The sequence below is a fragment of the Condylura cristata genome, unplaced genomic scaffold (genome assembly GCF_000260355.1).
Source record: "Condylura cristata isolate star-nosed mole 26May11 unplaced genomic scaffold, ConCri1.0 scaffold00015, whole genome shotgun sequence".
In the NCBI taxonomy this organism is placed as follows: domain Eukaryota; kingdom Metazoa; phylum Chordata; class Mammalia; order Eulipotyphla; family Talpidae; genus Condylura; species Condylura cristata.
Genome location: NW_004567116.1, coordinates 18,831,056 through 18,854,461, shown reverse-complemented (window position 1 = coordinate 18,854,461; position 23,406 = coordinate 18,831,056). Strand labels below are relative to the sequence as shown.

The 23,406-nt window shown below is 33.1% G+C and overlaps 1 protein-coding gene across 1 annotated transcript in view; it reads right to left on the bottom strand.

Annotated features, from left to right (window-relative positions):
- DCDC1 (doublecortin domain containing 1) overlaps nucleotides 1–23,406 on the bottom strand; it is a 161,582-nt gene that overhangs the window by 74,313 nt on the left and 63,863 nt on the right. The window contains exon 7 of the mRNA XM_012725188.1: nucleotides 22,625–22,791. Within this exon, the coding sequence (XP_012580642.1) occupies nucleotides 22,625–22,791 (167 nt within the window). The remainder of the gene's footprint in view (nucleotides 1–22,624; nucleotides 22,792–23,406) is intronic.

Here is a 23,406-nt window from a genome sequence, read left to right as displayed (position 1 = left end):
GGGATTGAACTCATGTGGAAGAGGCTTAAGCTTCTTAGTGCAGTGCTTTAACCTGCTGCGCCACCAGGGAGGGCCCCAAACGATTAATTTTAAATCCATAAAAGACTGGAGCTCACTGTCAGAAGACAGGATGTGTCAGAACTAGCACATCTTTTTTTAAGCTTCTTAAAGGCTTTCTTCTTGTGTGCCTTAAAAGTATAAATAGTATTTGGTTTTATATAAAAAAAAAATTTAGAGTTCCTGTTTGCTTCAGTTTGATGCAGCAAGGAAATACAGTGACCTTGAAATTTGAATCTGCCACCACAGTATATCACAGAGGCAATAAAAACATCTCAAAAGTGTTTGAACTGTGAGCTATAAAAGAAATACAAGACTGAATGGTTTATGTACCTAGGAACTCAGCATTTGGGCTCCATCCAGTCACAAAGCTGGCATGATGGGAACTGGAGTTCTCTCATACAGGCCATTCTCCTTAAACATGTTTGCAAATAATTGAATTTTACCAAGATTTTCAGACCACAATACATTTGTGGTCCTAACAAGTAAGATAAAACTTTACAAAGCAAGTCCAAACAACATAGCCATGTTCAAAACCAATATAACCAAATTCAAAGGTAGGAAAGGATTGGCCTTCCTGGTGTGTTTACTCCAAAGAGTGATTAAACATGCAGAAGCTGTTGTATCCTGTGGGGTAATAAGGGTAATGATGCTTCACACAATCAGGGATTCAGTGAGGGTATTCCTTGGAAAAGAGACTATATCAAAAACAGTGGGGGGAGGGAAATGCACTGGACTATGGGGATGACACATGGGTGATTTGGTGATGGGAAACCCAAGGGGATTGCAACTGAGATGAAAAATGCACAAAAATATGTAAAAATAAACTATTATAATAAAAAAAATCCTCTGTGCTCTCCCCAATGTTTATTACTGCTTTATTTACAATAGAAAAGATATGGAATCAATCCAAATGCCCGAAAGTAAATGAATTAAAAAGGTGTGGTACATAAACACAATGGAATATTACTCAGCAATCAAAAAAGAGAAACACATGCCTTTTGCAGCAACATGGATGGAACTAGAAGGGATCATGCTTAGTGTAATAAGCCAGAAAGAAAAAGAAAAATACCAAATGGTTTCACTCATAGCAGGAGGATAAAGGACCAGGGGGAAAAAATAATAATGAACAACTATATACCAGAAACAATTTATGGGGGTGGAGTAGGGAATGGGATCAAAAATGAGGAGGGGAGTACACGGGACTATGGTGATGGCACACAGGTGGATTGGTAATGGGAAGTCCACTGGAATTACAACTGAGATGAGAAAAGGTACAAAATGATTTAAAAATAAATTTTTATAATTAATAAAAAAAAAATCCTCTGTGCTCAATTTATTCCTCCCTCCCACCATTGCCCCAAACTCTGACAACCACTGATCTTCTCATTAACTCTATGATTCAGTCTTATACAGAATATCATATAGTTGGACTTTTACAGTATATATACTTTTCAGATTGGGTTATTTTACCTAGTATTATGCATTTAAGTTTCTCCCATACCATTTCATGACTTGACAGCTTATTTCTTTAGTGCTGAATAATATTTCACTGCCTGGCTGTACCACAGTTCTTATCTATTCACCTACTAAAGAACATCTTGGTGGCTTCCTGATTTTGGCAATTTTGAATAAAACTACTATAAATAAATGTGTGCAAGTTTTTGTATTAATGAAAGTTTTTAACATTTTTTAGTATATACCAAGGAATACCACTATCACATTAGGCACGTGTTTAGTTTTATAAGAAATTGCCAAGTTGTCTTCTAAAGCAGCTGTACCTTTTTGTCAGGATTGAATGTTCCTATTGCTTCACATCCTCACCAGCATTTGATGGTGCAAGCATTCTAGATTTTGGTATTTATAATAATTAATGTTTCCATGTTATTTATTATTATTGATATCTCCATGTCATTTAATTTGCATTTCCTCATGATGTCAAATGTAGAACAACTTTTCACGTAGACTTATTTGTCATTCATATTTTTGGCAAAGTGCATCTTATTATTCTACAAGACCAAATCAATGCAATAAAATAAGAAAAGATAAAAAATTATTTTTTAAATACCATTCATAGTAATGTCAAAAAGTATAAAGCACCAAGCTTAAAAATAATGTAAGCTATTCAAGCCCTTATACAGAAAAAGGGAATGAAAGTATATTTTACATATGTGCATACTGTCTCGCGTTGCTTTCATAGTACAACAGCAGAATTAAGTAAGCATGTGAAACAGAAACTGTAGCGTGCACAAAGATGAAGTATTACCACCTGAATATTCCAAAGACAGTACATAGAACTTTTGCCTTATATGATAATACGCTTATTCAAAGATATATGAGAGAAGAATTTAAGCTTGGGATTCTAGAGTAAAAATTAACATAATGCTATAGTGGTGTTTCCAGGGTTAACTTTACTAAATCAAAAACAAAGAAACATTCAGTCTACTTTTAAGCACATCTTTTGGGCCTTCCTGGTGGCCTAAGGATTATTTCTCCACTATTACCATGACCTGAATTTGATCCCCAGGAGGGGGCTAACTCACAGATAGTGCAGCAGACCTCTCCTGTCTCCCAAGCTGCTCCCCTTTGCACTTTACTTCAGTCTGCCTGTTTTTTGCTCCCCACTCTGTCCAATGAATCTTCTCATCCCCTGCACCTCTGGCCTGTACCTCAGTTCTACCAAAAAAAAGTACAGCTCTTATTCTTTGACCAAAGAAAATTAAAAACAGAATATTAAAGATCTCTTGTATGACTGCCAATATTAATAAAACCACAAAAGTTGCAATGGTATTTTAAATCTACTTATAGTTTATCCAGCTAGGGTTTTACCTAAGTATTTCTAGTCCCCATCATTTACCTTACCAGTCAGCCTTAATAACCTAGAGTTAACAGATTTGCAAATAAAACTTTATAATGTTGTTAAATTTGAATTGCAAATAAACACTGAATAACTTTCAACATCTCATCCTGTATTTCATATAAACTTAAACTAAAGATTATCTGTTGTTTATCTAAGATTTAAATTTAACTGGTTGCCCTATAATTTATTTGACAACCTCACCTCTATCCCCAAAGCTGAAACTTACCCATCTACAGCTGTACCCAGTGACCATGAACATTTCTGGGACACATAACTTTTAGATGACTTTAACTTTTAGAATATGCATTTATCTATGCCTTAAAGACAAGTAGAGAGTCATCAATGGATGTTAAAACCACTTGGTGAAAAGTTAATAGGAAAATGGATATTTTCATGGTATAAGTTATGAATTTATAAGTTACTTTTGGTCACAGGAAAATAGGACTTTACAATCTTACCTCAATGTAAGATCCCCTTAATGAGATCTTACATTGTTCCATGATGTAAAGCAAACTAAAATACAATGTATCACCTGTGAATTATTATTGCCAAAAATCACTAACTTAAATCTATTCAAGGCTATAAATAGGATCTAAAGCTGAGATTCATGGATTTGTAAGGAGGCTGTGGATATAATTTACTTGAGTAAGGAAATGTGAAGTCTCTTTAATTTCTAATTAAATTTAAACATTTCCTTCCATTGTAACTGTCAACACAAATTATAATGGGTTTAGCAATACCTGGGGCTTATGTAAATGAGATCAATCAGATACCTTCATAAAACATTACCGTTTTTTGTGTGTGTGTATCCTCCCCGCCCCCATCCCCCCACCACCACTACATCATTTGGTCAAAGGAATAAGTAGACTGAATAACCCAAATCAGTGCCCTCCCAAACAAAGAAAAGGTGTTTCTTTAATAGCAAATTGATCCCTTTGTTTTGCTGTTGGATATAATATGTCTCCATAATGAGAAATGTGAGCATATACAATCCCCAGACTATTAAAAAAAGTAATAAGGTCATTTACACATGGTTTTACTGAAATGAAAATTCTCAACAGTGGTTAATATTTTAAATTTTGTTGAGGGGGAATGAAATAGTGGACAATGATGACAAAATTTCAAAAATGTGTGCTAAAAGTGATATAAAATATAAAATACAAAGACTTAAAGTTTAAGTATTCTTTAAGAGTTGCATTCATTTTGCTTCACTGGACCAAAAACCCATGAGATTAACAGTGGGCATAAGATTGGGTAAAAATGCCAGTCTGTGGGGAGGGGAGGCCACCTTCTAACCATGCCCTCACTGAGCATTATGCAGATAAGAAAGCCATACAGTCTTGGATTTCCCCTAAGGACTGATCAACAAGTACAAAATAATAGGAAGTGACAGGAAACAGATGACTGAGGAAGAATTTAGTATCATTTAAATAGACAATATATCTTAAATTGAACTTCAGAAATTACGGGCTACAAATAAGATAACAAAAATGTGTTTTAATAATTTTAGTTCACTTATATAGTTTTCTTGTGAAGAAAAAGATTATTTGCTATATAATAGAACTAAATTGTTAAATATGCTAATTTAGGGTAATTTTTCTTGCCGTTCCTTTAGTGATTTAACTAATATAAGAAATAAATACATACATTTAAATAGAGACACAAATTAACATATATTTAATACTTTAAACATTCACAAATCACTAGAAACAAATTTTAAATATTCAGAAATTATATAAATCACTCAACCTTTTTTTAAAGATTTAGTCATTTATGCACACACAACTGGGTATAGGCTAGAGGCACAGGAGCAGTGAGAGGATTCACCAGAGACAGATTGGGGAGCAGGGCAGGCTGAATGAGGAAGTACACTGCTGAGGGGAGCAGCCGGTGTTAGTTACAAGGGAGGTCTGCAGGGCCATGTGGATTACCTCCCTGGCAGGAGATCCAACTCGCACTGAAGAAGCTATGGCCAGTTTGCAGTGCTGAACTCCAATCTGTTGTGCTACCAGGGAGGGCCTAAATTATTAAACTTTTATAAATAATAGTTAAGCAAGATATTATAAGAGTTATATATTTAACAAAGATGTGCATGAATATAGGTGAGTACTATCATCAAATCCATGTTCAAAACAGGATTATAAGTCCCACATTTAAGAAATTAAATGTGTGTAAAGCAAGCATATCAAACATGTCAAGCATATCAAAACATGTTTCCTGTTTGTGTAGATATGATAGATATACACAACACATAAGTGTGTATTGCATATATACATACATACTCACAAAGTTCCCCATAAGACAACTGTTTTGTCAGTTTTTGCTGCATTTTAAATCTGATAATCATCTTTCTGCCTAAAAATGGAAGCAGCAAATCCTCTTCAAATAGGACTTCCTTTTTCTGGAGAGCAGCTTAGGAGTGGCTCTGGCTAGTTTCATAGACTTAGGCAAATCAACTATTACTGTTCTTGTAAAGGGTGACATGCAGTCTTATCTATGACTTAAAACAATATCCTCTCCCCCATTTTCCTATCAGAACCAAAGAATAGCTAAAACAAAATATAATGAGGCTTCTGACCCATTCCCTACAAAGATATTAGAGTTAGCACAGCTTCCCTAATACAATGAGAAATTTCCAAATGAGATATGTTAATGGTAAAGGACAGAGATAAACTTCAAAAGGGGGAAATTCCAGAAAAACACTGGAATTGCCACTAATCTGGTTAGAAAGGGACTGTAAGTATTAATATGAATAATGTGAATGATATGAACATTATTTCCTTCTATAGCAGGGGTCATAAAAAAACAGAAATTGTCAGGTGATTGAGACTTTAGCTATGTAGTAAGATCCCTAATGATTAGGAATGTTTATCAACATTTGAAATCAATTATTAATTTTTACTACATACATATAAAAATCTTGTGGTGACTTTCTGCCATAAAAGTCTTTAACACTTCAGAATTCAAAAAAAAAAAAAAACACTTCAGAATTCATGAATGTGCTAGAATACTAGTCTTTGTTTTTGAAAACTTTGACTTACTCAACGGTATTTGTAGCTATTGAAATAAAGGATTACACATGATGACCAAAAGAGTTTTAAACCTGAGATGCAAGGATGATTCAACATATGCAAACCAATCAACATAATTAACTATATAGACAAAAGAAAATATTAAAATCATATGATAATATTGATAGATGCTAAGAAAGCATTTAATAAGATTTAGTATCCACTGATGATTAAAAACTCTTACTAAAATGGGTTTAGAGGGAACATGCCTCGTATTAACATATTAAAGGCCATGCATGCAAACCCACAACCAACATTATACTCAATGTGAAAAAGTGAAAACTTTTCCTCTAAGATAATCTACACAACAAGGATGCCACACTTATCTCTAGTATTTAACATAATATTGGAAGTTCTAGCTAGAACATTCGAGACAGAGAAAACTATAGAAGAAATTAAAATTGGAAAACAGAACTGAAACTATCACTATTTGCAGGTGACATGATCATAAACATACAAAACCCTGAAGATTCTACTCAAAATATTATTAAAAATAATAATAAGTAAAGTGGCAGGAAAAAATAAATATTCAAAAGTCTGTTGCATTCCTACATACAAATTACAAACTAGAAAATAAAGAAATCATGAATATAATCCCTTTTATGGTAGTATCGAAAAGTACTAAATGTGTAGGTATAAACCTACCATACCAAGTGAAAGACTTGTTCAACAAAAGTATAAGACACTGCTAAAAGAAACAGAAGACACAAGGAAGTGGAAATATATTCCAAGCTCACAGATAGGAAGGATTATCATTGTTAAATGCCCATCTTATTCAAAATAATATATAGTTTCAATGAAACCCCTATAAAGTTTCAATGGCATCATCCAGAGAAATAGACCAAACATCACTAAAATTTACATGGAATCCCAAAAGACTACAAATAGTCAAAACAATCTTGATCTAGAAGAGAAGATAAATGGAGGCATCCTATGTTCAGACTTCAAACTATACCATTACAAAACTACACTAATAACAACAGTAAAGTATTGGAATAAAAGTAGACATATAAATCAATGTAAGAGAGTCAAGACCCACGAAACAAACTCACATTTATATAGGCAGCAATTCTATAACAAAGGAGTCAAGAGTCTACAATCAAGAAAGGGAAAAGTATAGGGAAAGTTGGACAGCCACATACAGAAAAATGAAACTGGACAACTCTCTCATACTATACACAAAAATTAATTCGAAATGGATTAAACACATGGATGTATGGCTGGAAACCACAGAAGAAAACAGACAAAACACTCAGTGACTTTGGCTTAAAGAATGTCTTTTTGGACGTGACTCCAATTACAAGAAAAAAAAATAAGCACATGGGACTCCATCAAAATAAAACATTCTGACAACAAAAGAAGCTATAATTGAAATGAAAAGATCCTACTGACTAGGAAAAAATATTCTCATCTCAATCATCCAACAATGGATTAATAGCCGAGATCTACAAAGCACTCACACTACTCAACAAAAAGAAAATATAGAACACAATAAAAAATTAGGTATAATAATAAATACATGTCTACAAAGAAGACATATAGATGGCCTACAGGTTCATGATAATATGTTCAACATCTCTTATTGTAAAGGCAATGCAAATCAAAGCCACAATGAGATTACACCTTACTCCAATAAGAATGGCCCGTAGGAAAAAAAAAAAGGCAGAAACAAAAAATGTTGACAAGAATATTGAGAAAAATAACACTTCTTATGCTGTTGGAAGAAACATAGTCTGTCCTGTGTCTATGAAAAACAATGGAGATACCTCAAAATATTAAAAAAAGATATACCGTAAGGCCCAGCCATTTCTACTCCTAAGTGTCCACTCCTAGGTATACGTGTGAAGATTGCAAGTACACTAACTGGAAGGGATATGTACACTTCTACATTCACTCTAGCACTGTTTACAAGAGCCACATTATGGAAAAAGCCTAAGTGCCCAACAACGGATGAGTGGATAAAGAAGATATGGTATATTTTCACAATAGAATATGACTCAGGAAAAAATTTTAAAGGAAAAAAGAGTAAAGTAATAATGTCCTTTTTAGATTCTATTTTCTATTTTTTTTATTTTCAGATACTACATAAACGTAACAAAGACTATTTTCCTTAAATAGGCATCGCCTTTTTAAAGCTAACATCACTAGAATGCTGCCTTGATTTTTATATTTCCTGACATCAGGTTATTTGTGCTACATTAACTGTCCAGAATTCAAATGACAGTTGCAAAAGGCTACAAGAGCCAAATTCTGGCTTCTACACAATTGGCATAAATATACTCTTATGAAAAGAAAGAAGGGTCACAATGAGATGTAAGAGCTATATGTCAAACAGGTGATAGGTTGGAAAAGATGAAAAATTTAGATTCTAATTAGACAACATTAATCAAAGTTAATAAAAGTAACCTAAAACCTGTATTCTTACTTTTAAAAAGTTTTCCACATTTACTTCCTCCTCCTCATTCTTCATTCTGATCAACTAGTATATTATATATTGTTTGTGCACCAGGCTAGAAATAATCCCAATTCTATTGCAAGTTACAGATTTTCAGTAAAACTTTGTGGATAGATAGTTTTATTAAAATTGATAGCAAAATTTTCAGAATAAGTTAGGTTTCACTTTAAAATCATAAAGATTATCATGCATGGCTTGAAGAAGCAATCACAGCAAAGACAAGTCTAAAGTCTAAGCACTGATCTGGAGGAATGGTCCTGCTAAGGCCGGCCACTCCACGCCTAGGATGTTATGAGATAATCCAGGCACAATCACACACACAGCTAACATCAGGGGGGTAAAAAAAATGACTAAGCATTTTTAAAATTTACAGTAAATTAAAAAAATTAGAATAAATTTAGATTGAGCAAAAGTATTTTTTATATGAAATGAAATGAGCAGAGAATGCAAGATGTGTTAAGAGAGCTGGAGAGGACAAAGTTATGTCAAAATTTTCTTCTGCCTGCAAAAAGATTTTCAACTGTGCAGAGTAGACTCTCGTGATATTTTAAACTAACTGAATATCAGAACCATCTCCTCAGCAAATTTCTAATAAGCCAGACTGCTGGCTTTGCCCCAGATCTGCTGAATATGAAAGAGCAGAGTTAGAACCTGTGGGATGATGCTGATGCTGTTAGGCCGGGAAACCACTGACTTCGATGGTGTTGAGATATAATTAGCTCATCCTAGTAGACTGATTGAAAAGCGGGTGAAAACAAAGGAGTTCATTTATCAAATAAACTCAAATGTACAGTCCAAAAGAAAATGTGAGCAAGAGTTTTTACTCTTTCACTGATTTATCAACCAATATACATTGAGTTCCAACTGAGAACGAGGCACAGTTCCCAATGCATGTGTCTTAAGCAGGATAGCATGCTGGGTTGGCCAGAAAATGGAAAGTTTGCTCTACAGTTATGAAATAGTGCCCTCCCTGGTGGCACAACAAGCTAAAGGTTAAAGTGCAGCACTACAAACTGCTTCAGCACGAGTTCACTCCTGGCCAGGGGGCAGATACACATGTTGCAGTAGATCTCTCCTGTCTTGCCCACTGATCCTCTCAGCAGTGTACTCAGTCAGTTTGCCTGTTCTGCTCCCCACTGTGTCTCTGGTAAATCTTCTCATTGCTCCATACCTCTGGCCTGTACCTCAGTTCTACATGCATAAATCATTTTTAAAAAGATTTATTTATTTATGCATACAGAACTAGGGTACAAACCAGAGGTGCAGGGGTGGTGAGAGACCCACCAGAGACAGAGTGGGGAGCAGAACAGGCAGACTGACGGAGTACATTGCTGAGGGGAGCAGTGGGTGGGTCAGGAGAGGTCTGCCGTGCCATGTGGATCACATCTGGAGCCCGGGGATGAAACTCACGCCGAAGAGGCTGCAGCTCACTTGCAGTGATGCATCCCTACCCATTGTCACCAGGGAGGGCCCAATAAATAAATCTTTTGAAAAGTTAAAGTTATGACATAAATTCTCAACAGAAAGAGTGAAGACTTCATACTGATAGCCCTATACATGTCAAAGTCTAAATGAAGGTTATTTTATTTCATTGACATAAATGATATTCATATGAAATTCATACCACAAAAAAGTACTCATTAAGATTCTCAGATAAAAATTCTGAAATATTTTGAAGGTTCTCTGAAACCTATAAGCATAAAATGTATGAATATGTTATTCATACATATATTACCACATAGAGAAAAAGAGCACAAGATCTCTGAGGAGAAACTGACTCATGTAATTACAAAGACTAATACGCCCCACAATCTGCTGTCCAGAGAAGTTGGAGGTCCAGAGAAATCAGTAATAGAATTTCAGGCAAAATCCAAAGGCCTGATAAAGGGGAACAAATAGTGTAAGTCCCTATATAAATCCTTTGGCCAGAGAACCAGGAGCACCAACATTCAAAGTATGTCTCATCACAATTGAGTGCATAAATATGCCTTTCCTCTGCCTTTCTAGTCCCTCAAGTCTCTCAGTGAATTGGATGACACCACATCTACCTTATTCATCCTACCAATTCAAAGTCAATTTTTGCTGGAAACACCTCCAAGACATAACCAGAAGATATATTTTAGCAGGATCTGAGCATCTTTCAGCTAAATCAGGTTGACATATAAAATTAACCATTACATAAAATATGACATAACCACATCAAAATCCTTAGCCTATTTCAGAAGTATCATTAGCTATTATGCATATGTGGGAAATGAGGAGAAAAGGGAATCATAAAGAATGCTGGCAAACTTTCCATGAAAGTGCAAACTAATATAGTAGTCATGTGGAGCAAATAATAATACCTCACAAAAATCTGTATAATCTTCACAGTTTTTCTTCTAAATATATACACTGGAGAAATCTCCATACACATACAAAAAGAGTTATATACACAAATATTTACAAAGACATTGTTTGTGAAGGAAAATTTGGAAACTATCAGCAAATAATTAGAAAAGTAGATTGTGGTATATTAATAGAATGAAAGAAAGCATAGTAAAAATCAGTGAATAAACACATATATTATGATATATATGAGATAGTATGGCTATCTCATGATATAAAGTTGTAAGTTAAGAATGAAATAAATATTATAACATAGAAAGTATGAAAAATTACAAGACATGTTAATTTTATTTGATTACTGCACACATAATTTTGTTACATATAATTTTATATATAAACTCTATGAATATTATTCTTTATAAAGTATTATATATAGTGCATAATATTACATATTAGTGTTCTATAACTTAGTATTATATACTATACAATTAATATATGTCATATGTTATAGAACTATTTACAGATTTAGACTAAGTATTTCAAATTAATGTCTTGAGAAACAGTCAAATTTGACCCTCCTCTCCAAACTTCTCATGTGAGAGGTATCATTCCTTCTCCTTCACCAGGAGGCATAGAGACATCCTTACCGTCAGAGACAGGGAGTTCAGGGTCCAGAGGGCAATGTGAAGAAGTTATTCTTAGTTTCTTACTAATTAATACTTAAGTCTAAAGCCTCCTTTTAATGTGAGCTCTTCAACAAAGTAGTATTTGTCTAAAAGGTATATAAACTGGCTGCTTTGGTCATCTCACAGGTTCCATATTTATGAGGTCTCCATATATATATATACAATTATTTTTTCCAATTAATTTGAGCTTTAATTATTAAACCAACCAAAAGAACTTAGAAGAGAAAAACTTTTCAGAGTAATAATTATATTAAATAGAAATGGTCTAAACACTCCAATCAAAAGTAAAATATGTAAGGTTAGCAGAAAACCCAAGTACATAATTTTTCTACAAGAAACACATTTTAAATAGGAATATACACATAGGCTAAAAATAAAAGGATGGAAAACTAAACCTCATAATACTAGTGAAAAGAAAAATGGAATAGCAGAAATATAAACATCTGCGCTTCTTTATCCAAAAAGTTACTGTTACCCTAAAGAAATGTTTAAATTATTTGATCTGAATCAAACATTTTTTTCACTTTCCCCTGCACTACCATAAGTGGGGCTTTGTTTGAAACGTTGAATCAGGTTTGACAAAATTTTAAAAATATTTGTTAGCATAACTTAGTGAATTAACTTTCTTCAAACGTGTATCTCTTTTCCAAAGTAAACTCTACACACCTTCCAAACTCAGTGATTCTCTTCTCTATCCACAGTCTTAACACTACTCGAGGACCTCAGGTGCCCCAACCCTGAGATTCAAAATGGACCACAAATTTATTCATTTTCCTTACTTCCAAATAAAGTCATGCATATGGTCAAAGAAATACAGTGACAAGATCAACCAAAGAAGACAGGTGTTATAAACGTTTTTATCCTATCATTAAACTATGTCACCTATTGATTTACGAATAAATGTTATTTTTAAAGTCTTGTAATTATCATGCAAACAGAACAATTATGTCACATTGTAGCAGAAACGTGTTGGCAGAGTTGATTTTACGTGTATTTATGGGGCCCTCCCTGGTGGCGTAATGGGTTAAAGTGAAGCACTGTGAATCTAGCCTTAGATGCTTCAGCATGAGTTAGATCCCCAACCAGGGAGCTGACCTACATGACGCAGCAGACCTCTCCTGTCTCGCCCACTGCTCCTCTCAGCAGTGTCCTTGGTCCATCTGCCTGTTCTGCTCCATCCTCTGTCTCTGGTGAATCCTCTCACCAACCCCTGTAACTCTGGCCAATACCCAGTTCTGTATGCATAAATAATTTTTTTAAGTGTATTTATGGGGCCCTCCTTGTTGGTGCAGCGGGTTAAAGCACACCACTGAGAAGCTAAAGCCACTTCAGCATGAGTTTGATCCCAGCCCCAGAGGTGATCCACAAGGCCTGGCAGACCTCTCTTGACCCGCCCACTGCTCTTCTCAACAGTGTACTTCCTCGATCAATCTGTCTGTTCCCACTCTGCCACTCTGTCTTGGGTGAAGCCTCTCACCACCCCCGCACCTCTGGCCTGTACCCCAGCTCTGTATGCATAAATAAATAAATCTTTTTTTAAAAAAAGTGTATTTATGTACATGTACCTGAAGCTTTTTAAATCCTGTTTTGATATTTCTGTATTACTTAATATACTATGAACTGCAAAAAAAGGGGACTACTTGCAAACTTTGAGAAATCTTTATACCCACTGACTTAATTTCCTCAATATCAATTATTTAACCCTATTCATTTTAAGTTTTCATTATCTTCAAAGCTCACCAAAAATCAAATCTGACCTGTCTGAAAATATCTTATTCAAGCTAAATTTTATGTAACTGTCTATATGAGCCCCTTTTTCAAACCCTCCTCTTTCACTTAGTGAAGAATGACTTGCCTGTTCTAACAGTAAAGATTGGGCCCTAGTTCCATTATAATTTAGCTCGTCACATTTTAAACTTATTGTCATTAATTTCAAATGCTTTATCTATAATATTAGTAATAAAGATATAACTTACCTGGGAAATAAAATGTCAAGCTTATAAAAACAGAATTAGAAAAGTTAGTTGTCGGGGCCTAAGGGCAAGTAGATTGTAGTGAGAAATTAGGAAAAGGATAAAAACATTGACCTATAAAGTAATTAAGGTTTGAGGATTTAATGGTGACTACAGTTGATAAAACAGTTTAATTTAAATTGGCTGAGAGTAGACTTTAAATATCCTCATGAAAATAAACAAACATGTGACTTAATGAATGTATTAACTAACTAGACAGTAGAAATCCTTTCACAGTGTATACAGGTATCAAATCACCATGATGTACACTTTAAATATCTTACAATTTTATCAGTTAAATCTCAATGAAGCTGAAAAAAATAATAAAGATATGAAGATGATGGTGATAGCTAAGACCTCCTGGTCATTTACTATTTCTCTTATCAACCCAGTGAGATGGGTATGAACATTGTTTATTCTGTTATTATCATCTATAAAACATTAGGATTACATTGGATGGCATCTGCTGCTCACTTCACCTTTAAAAACTTTGGTTTTTTAGGCCCTCCCTGGTGGTGCAGCGGGTTAAAGCACTGTACTAAGAAGCTAAAGCCACTTCTGCATGAATTCGATCCCCGCCTGCCCCGGAAGTGATCCACATGGCAAGGCAGACCTCTCCTGACCCACCCGCTGCTCCCCTCAGCAGTATTCTTCCTCCATCTGCCTGTTCTGCTCCAGACTCTGTCTCTGGTGAATCCTCTCACCGCCCCTGCACTTCTGGTTTGTACCCAGTTCTATATGCACAAATAAATAAATCTTAAAAGAACAAAAAACTGTGCTTTTTGGGGGTTCTCCCTGGTAGCGCAATGGATTAAAGTACCACATTATGAAGTTCTCCGAAACTACTGACGCAGGTTTCCCCTCCAAGCAGTTGACCCACATGATATGGCAGACCTCTTCTGACCGGTCTGCTGTTATCCCTCAGCAGTGTACTTTGTCCATCTAATCTGCTGCCCGCTCTGCTCTGGTAAATCCTCTCACCCACTACACCTCTGGCCTGTACCCCAGTTCTATAAGCATAAATAAATAATTTTTTTTTGAAAGTTAGCTTTTTATTCTATTTTTAGTCTTTCTTTTAACTTTCCACAATATTAAAAATATATTTTCATCATTTATGATGTAATGCTTAATAATTTCTAATATATTTCTAATAATTGTGATATAATGCTTAATAATTTCTAATATATTTCTTTATAGTTTTGTGTGAGTATGTCTTACCTCCAAAACAAGAATGTAAGCTTCCTAAGGTCAAGGTCTTGAAGAATTTTCTATGTTCTCAAACTTGTTAATAAACAGAAGAGCAAATAAATACTTCATCATTAGTTTGTCTCTTTTGTTTACTACTTTTTTGTGTGCTGATGGAGAATAATTTTCCTGGCAAACAAGAATAATTCAGTGACTGCCAGAAATATAGGACTTAAGGATTCCAGAGAAACTGAAAGTCCAAAAGGTGTCCACCTGGTGGTTAGATGGCAAATAGATTTGGAACTCTGTGGGTTTGGATTTTTTCCTATAATTTATTTTGTTTTATCAAGACTGGAGCACCTTGTCTACCCAATGTGAACTAAACTCAGATCAAGTTTAAAAATTCTCTATTATTTTGTTAGTCAAAGAATGTAGAATCTAAAGGCAGAAACAGAAATATAAATGAACTGATTTTTTTTTCTAGAACAATGGAATTCCAACAGAATGTTCAGTGATGTGGTTATTAAGCACTTTAAATGTGGGTAGTGAGACTGATGGTCTGAATTTTACTTTATATCAAATTAAAATTTAATCACAAGTATTTCAGAATATATCAGGAAGAACAGCTCTTCAAGACAAAACTAAACCTGTGGCTTGCCAAAGTTGAGTACTGGGCTCTTGCTATCGTCTTCTCTGAAAATTTCAAAATTTACTTCCCAGTCACATAACTTAGCGGTTGGCAAATGGTATGGACTCTTGCCATATCTTTACCCATGCATGACTGGCTTTGCTTAAGTATTTAAAATATTTTTTAAATGTAGCAAGATACAGGTTATTTTTAGAAGATTATGTAAAAGTGATTTTCTAAAGTAGCTAATTTGGTAGAAGGGTAACAAATTAATATGATACTCATTTTCATCTTTTAATATATAGATAAAATATAAGCAAATAATGAATTATATTGGCTAAAATAATCAATTTCTGGTAATGATATGTGTTTACTCAAATTAATGCTATTAACAACAGGTGAGAAGAAACCACTATATATATGACTCAATAAAAGAAAGCAAAGCAATGATGTCCAAAACATTCACATTTAAAATCTTCCTTTCACAATCAGTAATTACTATTTCTTAATTAATAACTGTTAAAGATTTTAACTAACAATCACTAATAACATTAACCATAGAAAATACTATTCAATCCTTGAGATTGGGTTTTCATCCCTCTAAGAATATGCCTTTAATACTGTTTAGTTCTTCAAGAGAAAAATTCATATTCTTGTCCATTCACACAAACCTCTCAGTGAGCATTATTGTTTTGGGAGGAGGGGGCGGCAGGCAGGGGGCCCAGGATGTTGACGGAAAAGATAGGATGTCAGGTGAAGATAGAAAGCTGTGCCCTCTCTAACCAGCTGAAGACTCGGCATGATTGTTTTCTTACAAATAATACCTGTGGGTGTTGAAACTGTTCAGGGAATCTATCAAACACACTCTTTCACTTTGCTGCTGTAACTCTATAAAATTTATTCTCATTTCAAAAGAGTCATAGGCAATAATACCTGTAGGTAGTTGAGTAATTTACAGAAATTTGTCAAATCTACTTTCACTTACTTTACCAGGACCTATTTGGAGGTTTTCTACTCAGTTTGATTAAAATTTTCAAAATAAGGGATCTTATAATTAAAAAATTATCTTAAATATAAGGTAGGATATTTGGGGATTAAAACCTTGATCAGACAAAGGAAATATGAATGTTATAATCTTTTCCATTTTTACAATTATAGAAGTCACTGTAACACATAGCTGCATGAAAACAGAAAATACCTCAACAAGTATAATGCTGGAAAACTGCTTTACTAATGCATTAATACCAAAGTATTCTTCTCAAGGAAATGAAGTCCTTGGTCTATAAATTTATAAAACTATCTATACAAATTAAAAAAATAAAAATAGCGGCTTTCCAAATTAGTTAACTCTCCTTATACTAACTTACAGTTAGTAAGTCATTCTATACCCATATTAAGTTTATTTTATATTAAATATCAGAACACACTTAAGTGTAAAGAAGCTAAAAATTTTCTTTCAGGCAACCACAAATTTGGCCACGGTTTTCAAGGGGAAAATAACTTAGTAACGCGTAATTGAAAAAAATGCATTTTCCATATTAGTTCTTTCTTAAATACTATAAAATGAGATAAGTACTTTTTAATTGAGCAAAGAAGATAAAGTGATAACTAGTACATTTTGAAGTGTGAAAGGTGTAGAAATATCCTCTGACAATGTCCAGATGGAATTCACTCTTCATTAAAATCTCATAGCTGCATAAGCAAGAATCTACCTACATATATATTTTAAAACACTGTTTTTAAAAGGCTGTACTTTAAAATCATTTGATGTTAATAAAGACAATATTTTTAATTGAAAATATTTTGTCAAAATGCTTTATTTTTACATAGCTAAATAAATTATCATGCAAGGAGAGAATATCATTAATGATTCTTAACTCTAAAATGAGTTACTTAAAAAAAATTTTCATGGGCAAAGTCCATTTGGGGGCTAATGATACACAAATAACACTTGGTAGTATAATTCTTAAAGAATTGGAGATAAAAACAGTTTTGAAAATTTTTCTCCTGACTTAAATAGCACTATGACAAATTAAATGAAATATTCCATGGAGATGAATAGGTCATGAATAAATGAGGGAAAATAAACAATTTTTCAATAGCAGTTCTTGTTTTAGCTCACTGCCACTTTTTCCCCCTCTCTGTAATAATTACCTATGCACAAACTCTAGATGGCAATATTGCACTTACTGTACTTTCAAGAAAATTGTCACAGTCAGTCCCCACATATCCTCTTTATCAACATTTTATGTGCCACGGATCTATAGCCTCTTATTATAAGTGTAATGAAGCAGAAGTTATTGAAGCATTTTATTGATTGCTCAGATCACAAGTTTACTGCCATACTGAATTGGCACCTTACTCGCTGAAGCAAACTGCTGACACCTTTTTTAAAAAGTGACAACTACATCTATTTCATGACCAGAAATCCATTTTCATCTCTATCAAGACAAGAATGCAATTTTCACTTCATTTAACTGATGTTAGGTCTGCTCAAAGCATGACACTTAGAAAAAGACAGAAGTTTAAGGTTCTTAAAATACTTCAAGTAACTAGAATACAGCTTAGTTTCAGGGGCAAAAATTCAACAATTATTCAAATCTAAAATAAAATGCCATAATATTCCCAAAAATTACCTATCAGGACTTTCAAAAGTAGGTTTCATTTTAAAAGTTCTGCCACATTATTTTGATTTTAGTAATAAAAATATTATAAATTTTTGTTCCATGGTTTCAAACATTAAAAGTTCAAAACAAATATTTTTGCACTACCCAGGAAAGCTAATCAAAGTATTTAGGAAAGCTAAATCAGTTCAATTTTCAAAGTACATATATAGATGGGCATCTTATGTGCAGTGACCATAGTTAACAATACTTCATTATATACTTGAAGTTACTAAGAGAATAGATCTTAAATGATTTGACCACAGGAAAGAGATAGTAACTATGTGAGGTGGTTGCGGTGTTAACTAGCAATCCTTTCACAATATATGTATACAGAATTTTCACACTGTACACCTTAAATTTATATAAAGTTATACATAAATTTTATCTCAATAAATCTAAGGAGGAAAGTAGCCAGCAGACTGAAAAGAAAAAAAAAAGGTATATGTACAGAATGAAAGAGAAATAGTTGTCCCTTCAATAATGTTAATAAATGACATTGACTTGAAATATAGACTGAAAAGATAAACTTAATACTTATTTTGTGGGAAACTAAAATTCTAAAATTCCTTTAAAATATTTTGCAAGAAAAAAATTCTTCCAGCACTAAATAATTCAAGCATATTTTGAATTTAATATATTCTGAATAGAATTGTTACTGACTTGATATCTAATATCAAACTTATTTAAAGTGTGAGTAAAATGAACCAACATTAACAAAATTTTTTAACAAAATATAAGCATTTTGTAGATGTTTGTTTAGTGTAATAGGAAACTACATCTCAATTTTAAGCCACAAAAAAAAGACAAACTAAAGTTGTTTGTCTAATTATATGTACACAAAATAAAGTTACAGCCTAGCTCCAGCTCAGAAAGTGAAATTAATTTTTGAAATAGATATCTACTTCTGAGATTTTTAAAAACAAAGCATCAACTATAGAATATTTAAAGTCCACATAAAATAGTATTAAAAATACATTGTTTAAATTAAAAAACAAAAAGGACCGCATAAATACAAAATTAAATCACTCAGCATAGCATAGTTTTCAACAAATTTTACAAAGTAATGATGCATTACAAATAGCCCAAATACATATTCCCAAATTAAAATGAACAGAAATAAAGCATTTTTCTACAACTTGAGACATAAATAGTTCATTTTTTTAATATACTATCAAAGTTTAGAAAATCCCCAATACTTTAATATGAAAGCATTTTTCTGTTTATTTAAATAATCAAAAGAGCTAAAATTTAATTTCTAAGCTGACTACTTCTTTCCAAAGTGCTGAAAATTAGGAGTAGTTTAAAAGCTACTACAGACTAGATCTTAACTTACCATAGGGACTACAATTTTCATCTAATTAAGTTGGTAACTGCAAAGATATTATAGTTAAATACTCATTTCCTTTGTTTTTCTCTGAATTTCAGAAATGATTATGCCATCTAGTACAACTGTTAAGCTAGAATGTGAACACTTTAAATGATTAAAATTATGTTTATGAGCTCTGCCTAAAATAGCATTTTAAGAAAAGAGTGCTATGCATTCATTATATTAAAATCTCCAAGAATTTTGTTGTTGGGGAAAACATTTCAAAGGAGTATCAAAATTGGGAAAGCATTTTCAGAAATGAACGGTTCTTCAAAATCATGTTCGTAGTTAAAATCAGCTTTGCTGAATCTTATTTATATAGTCAACTGGCACAATTCCATGGACTTTTATGTATCTCAACAGTGTTCCTCAACAGACTGACATATATTTTGTTTACTAACAGCAACTGAAAATTCTACATAGGATCATAAATAAAGAAGATCATGTTTAAAAATCACTAATATCATTTTAAAAGGTAGTACAGGCTTGTGTTTTGGCCTCTGTTTAGCTGTGTTAGGCCTATGAATGACAGCTTCCCTGCTTGAAACACACAGAAAGCACAGCCTTCCTCATTCACTGACAGGACTGTGGCCTTTTCACACGTTCCTTCCACAGCAGTGTTTGTCCCCAAACACTGGAACTCCACACAATGGCATTCCTACTTCAACACCCCCACCAACAGCACCACTACATAACAAGAATGCTAATGAGATGGAACAGGCCTGTCGCTGAAAGTGTTAACTGCATTTCATAGAACTTGGTTATGCTACTTCAAAGATTACCAATTAAATAGATTCTGCTTAGCTCTGAGCAATTTCTAATATGTTTCCACTTTTAAGGAAATAAATGTGATAAATATAAGACTAAGCAACTTTATGCTATCCTAAGTATAATATCTCATTTTATATACATGAATCAGTATATATTTAATACTACATTAATGTAGTAGGCTTAATTCAGTTGCATGCTATAATAACCAAATTAAAATGAAAAAGTGAAAAATGAGTATGATTATAACATAAAACCAGTAGTTATGACTTTTCTTTTAAAGCTACATTATCACAATTTATTCAAAAGCAATTTTCTTTGGGATTTTAAAAACACCAGTTGAAAATCTGTAATCTTGTGACAGAATAACAGAAAAACAATAGCATTGTTTATGATATGATCTCAGAGATAGAATAAATGGAAAGATATCAGCATTTATATAATCAATGTTTAGAGTTGTTAATGAAATAGAAATCATTTTCCATCTCCATTTTACTCAATGATTCTTCAACACAGTATTATATAAAATGAGGTAGAAAAGACTATTTCTAAGGTAAAATGAAGAAAAATTCAGTTCAAATAAAGTTTGCCTAAGAGGAAATTTCTTTTTCTCTTTTTTATTTTTAGATAAACATGTATATATTAAAACTGTTGCATATAAAACTTTGTTACTGCAACTAGTACAAGAAAAAAGCTATAGTTAGTAATGCAAAGAGGTTAGGTTTTTAAATATTCTTCAAATTGGCAGAACGTTAAATTATAATGTTGATGATATAGACAATTTCAGGATGCTAAAAAAGTTAACTTTTATTTATATTTACATAATATTTATTTTAATAAAATGTTATTTTCTTCAATTTTGAATCATAAACTTTAAAGTCAAATTAATAGGTATTTTAAAGTGTTTCATCGTCTCACGATACACAGGATTCTTTTTAATCTAGTACAACAGTTTATATCTATTTAAAGCATAAATATTTAGGACAATGGTAGAAAAAAAACATATAGCTACTTCCTGAGCTATTTCTTATCTCTAATTTAACATGTGTTTTAATAAGACCTAAAAAAAGTGTAAGGTTGTTAGATTTGCTTTAAAAGTGCTTTTCATGCCTAAATGAATGGTCTCATATTCCCTTTACTCCTAAATAGGTCTTACATTTTGTTCATTATTAAATAATTTAAATTGCCTAATAAATGGAATCAAACTAATACCAAATAAATGATAGCAATCAATCATAATCTATTTTAGGACATTAACATATTTTAAAAGTTAAATGATATTTCAGTTCAACCACTGACCCGAAGTGCAATAAAATATATTTTACACCAGTTTTTAATATATGGTTACCAGTTTAATAAAGAACATTAAAAATAAGTTTGGATTTATTTTTTCATAATTATAATTCAAATATTCTTATTTACAATAATTATTACTCTTTGAATTAATTAATTTCTGGATCCACTAAATTAATTAACTGGGCAAACCAATCACATTTTGAGAATAAAAGTTTCTCACAGGAAGGTGTTTCTTGGCAGTTAGTTCAAGAATTTCTTCCAGTCAATACAAGTTGTTCTTTTCTAAAGCAGACAGCAGGAGGTGCTGTGTGAACATTGAGACTAAAACCCATGCCTACCTCCCTTCCCCCGTATACAGACAATAATAGCATGATGTTTTCAAAATACTAATTTTTCAATAGTCTGTGACCTTGGATAAAGAGCCCTGTTTTAAAATTGAACATCCCAGTTTTAAATATAAGATCTATTCCTTATGTAAGATGATATAATGTATGCTTAACTAGTTAAGTCCACATGTATAAAGGATTCTAAAGCTGTAGCAAATCCATTTTTATTTATAAGTGGCACCAATCATTCAGCTTTGTAATATGAATTCTATATTAAGGAAAATCAAAGTCCCTATCAGTAGTTATAAAAATATCAAAGTCTAAATATAAACACATGTATACTTATACTCACAATATGGAACAAATAATCAGAAATTAAAGAACAAAATCTAGTTTAAAACAATCAAATACATTAATTCTGTTTCTACACTTTCAGGTTTTGGAAACAAAATAAGCATAAATAAAATGAGTTTCTCTGGATATGAATTTAATTCACAATTTCAATTCCCAAAATATGACTAGTTATATTTTAGTTTAACTTCTACAATATCAAATCTGATTTCATGCTAAAAAAAAAGGGGGGGGGGCGCTGAACATTTCAAATATTTTAGGAGCTATTCATTTTCTTATTTAAAATAACTGTCTATAGAATTTCCACAGAAGGAGTTGCCTTCACTTTGCACAGTATGCAGCAAGAAAAGATGAGACATATGACACCCCATACCAAAAGACAGATACAATTAGCCCCATTATTGTTGGCTTTGAGATTACAGAAGCAACATTTTGGCTCCCCAACAGGAACTGGGCTCACAAAACACATGTCACAGATCTTTTATGACACGATGCCAATCATTGCCTATGTACAACCAAGTGCATTTTAAAACATATAATAAAGCAGTTTTTAAAGAGGGATGACTCACCTGTTTATAATATTTTTTTGCAGACTTTAATCGTCGGTACAGGGCCAAAAGAACTTCCTGGATGTACACCTTAGCTCCTGAGGGGCTGAAACCTTCTCCCTTAGAGACCCAAACTGGTCCCCGCAAAGGTGTGATGGAATTTTGCAGGCATTTTTCGAGCAGAGGAACTATGCGAGAAAATAAGGGAAAATAAATTCTTTTGACCCAACCAAAATGCACTGCCTGGAATAAGCCCCAATACTAGAGCTAACTCTTAACATCTATTATTTATATCTGACCTGGGTTAAGTCTCAGAGAGGCAAATCCTGCATTACTAGTGGCCACCATGAAGGATGTATTTATATTGAGACACCCCCCATGCAAGACTCATAAGCTTTGCGAGCACACCTGAATAGTTCTGAAGTGTGCCTAACTAGCTGCACAGAGTGTCATGGTGTGCACTGATTGCCTTATCTTCTCATTTATCACAGATGAGTTGGAACCAACCTTGCTGAAATCTACTTGCATTGTCCTGATAAAATTGTAAGATCCATGTTGTTTCTGTATATAGCTTCCCGTTGAGGAGTTTATATACCTGAAACATCACATCTGGAAATTATTCATAAAATATAATCCATACCTTTAGAAAACATCCTATTCAAGTCTTTTCATTGACACTGCTTAAGTAACCCATAAAATAGTGTGGCAAGGCTGTTTAAAAATAAGGGAGAGATTCTTAAGTAAGCATTTCATCAGACTTTTTTTTTTGTTTTTAACTTACTGGGATATAAGCGTGGCAGATT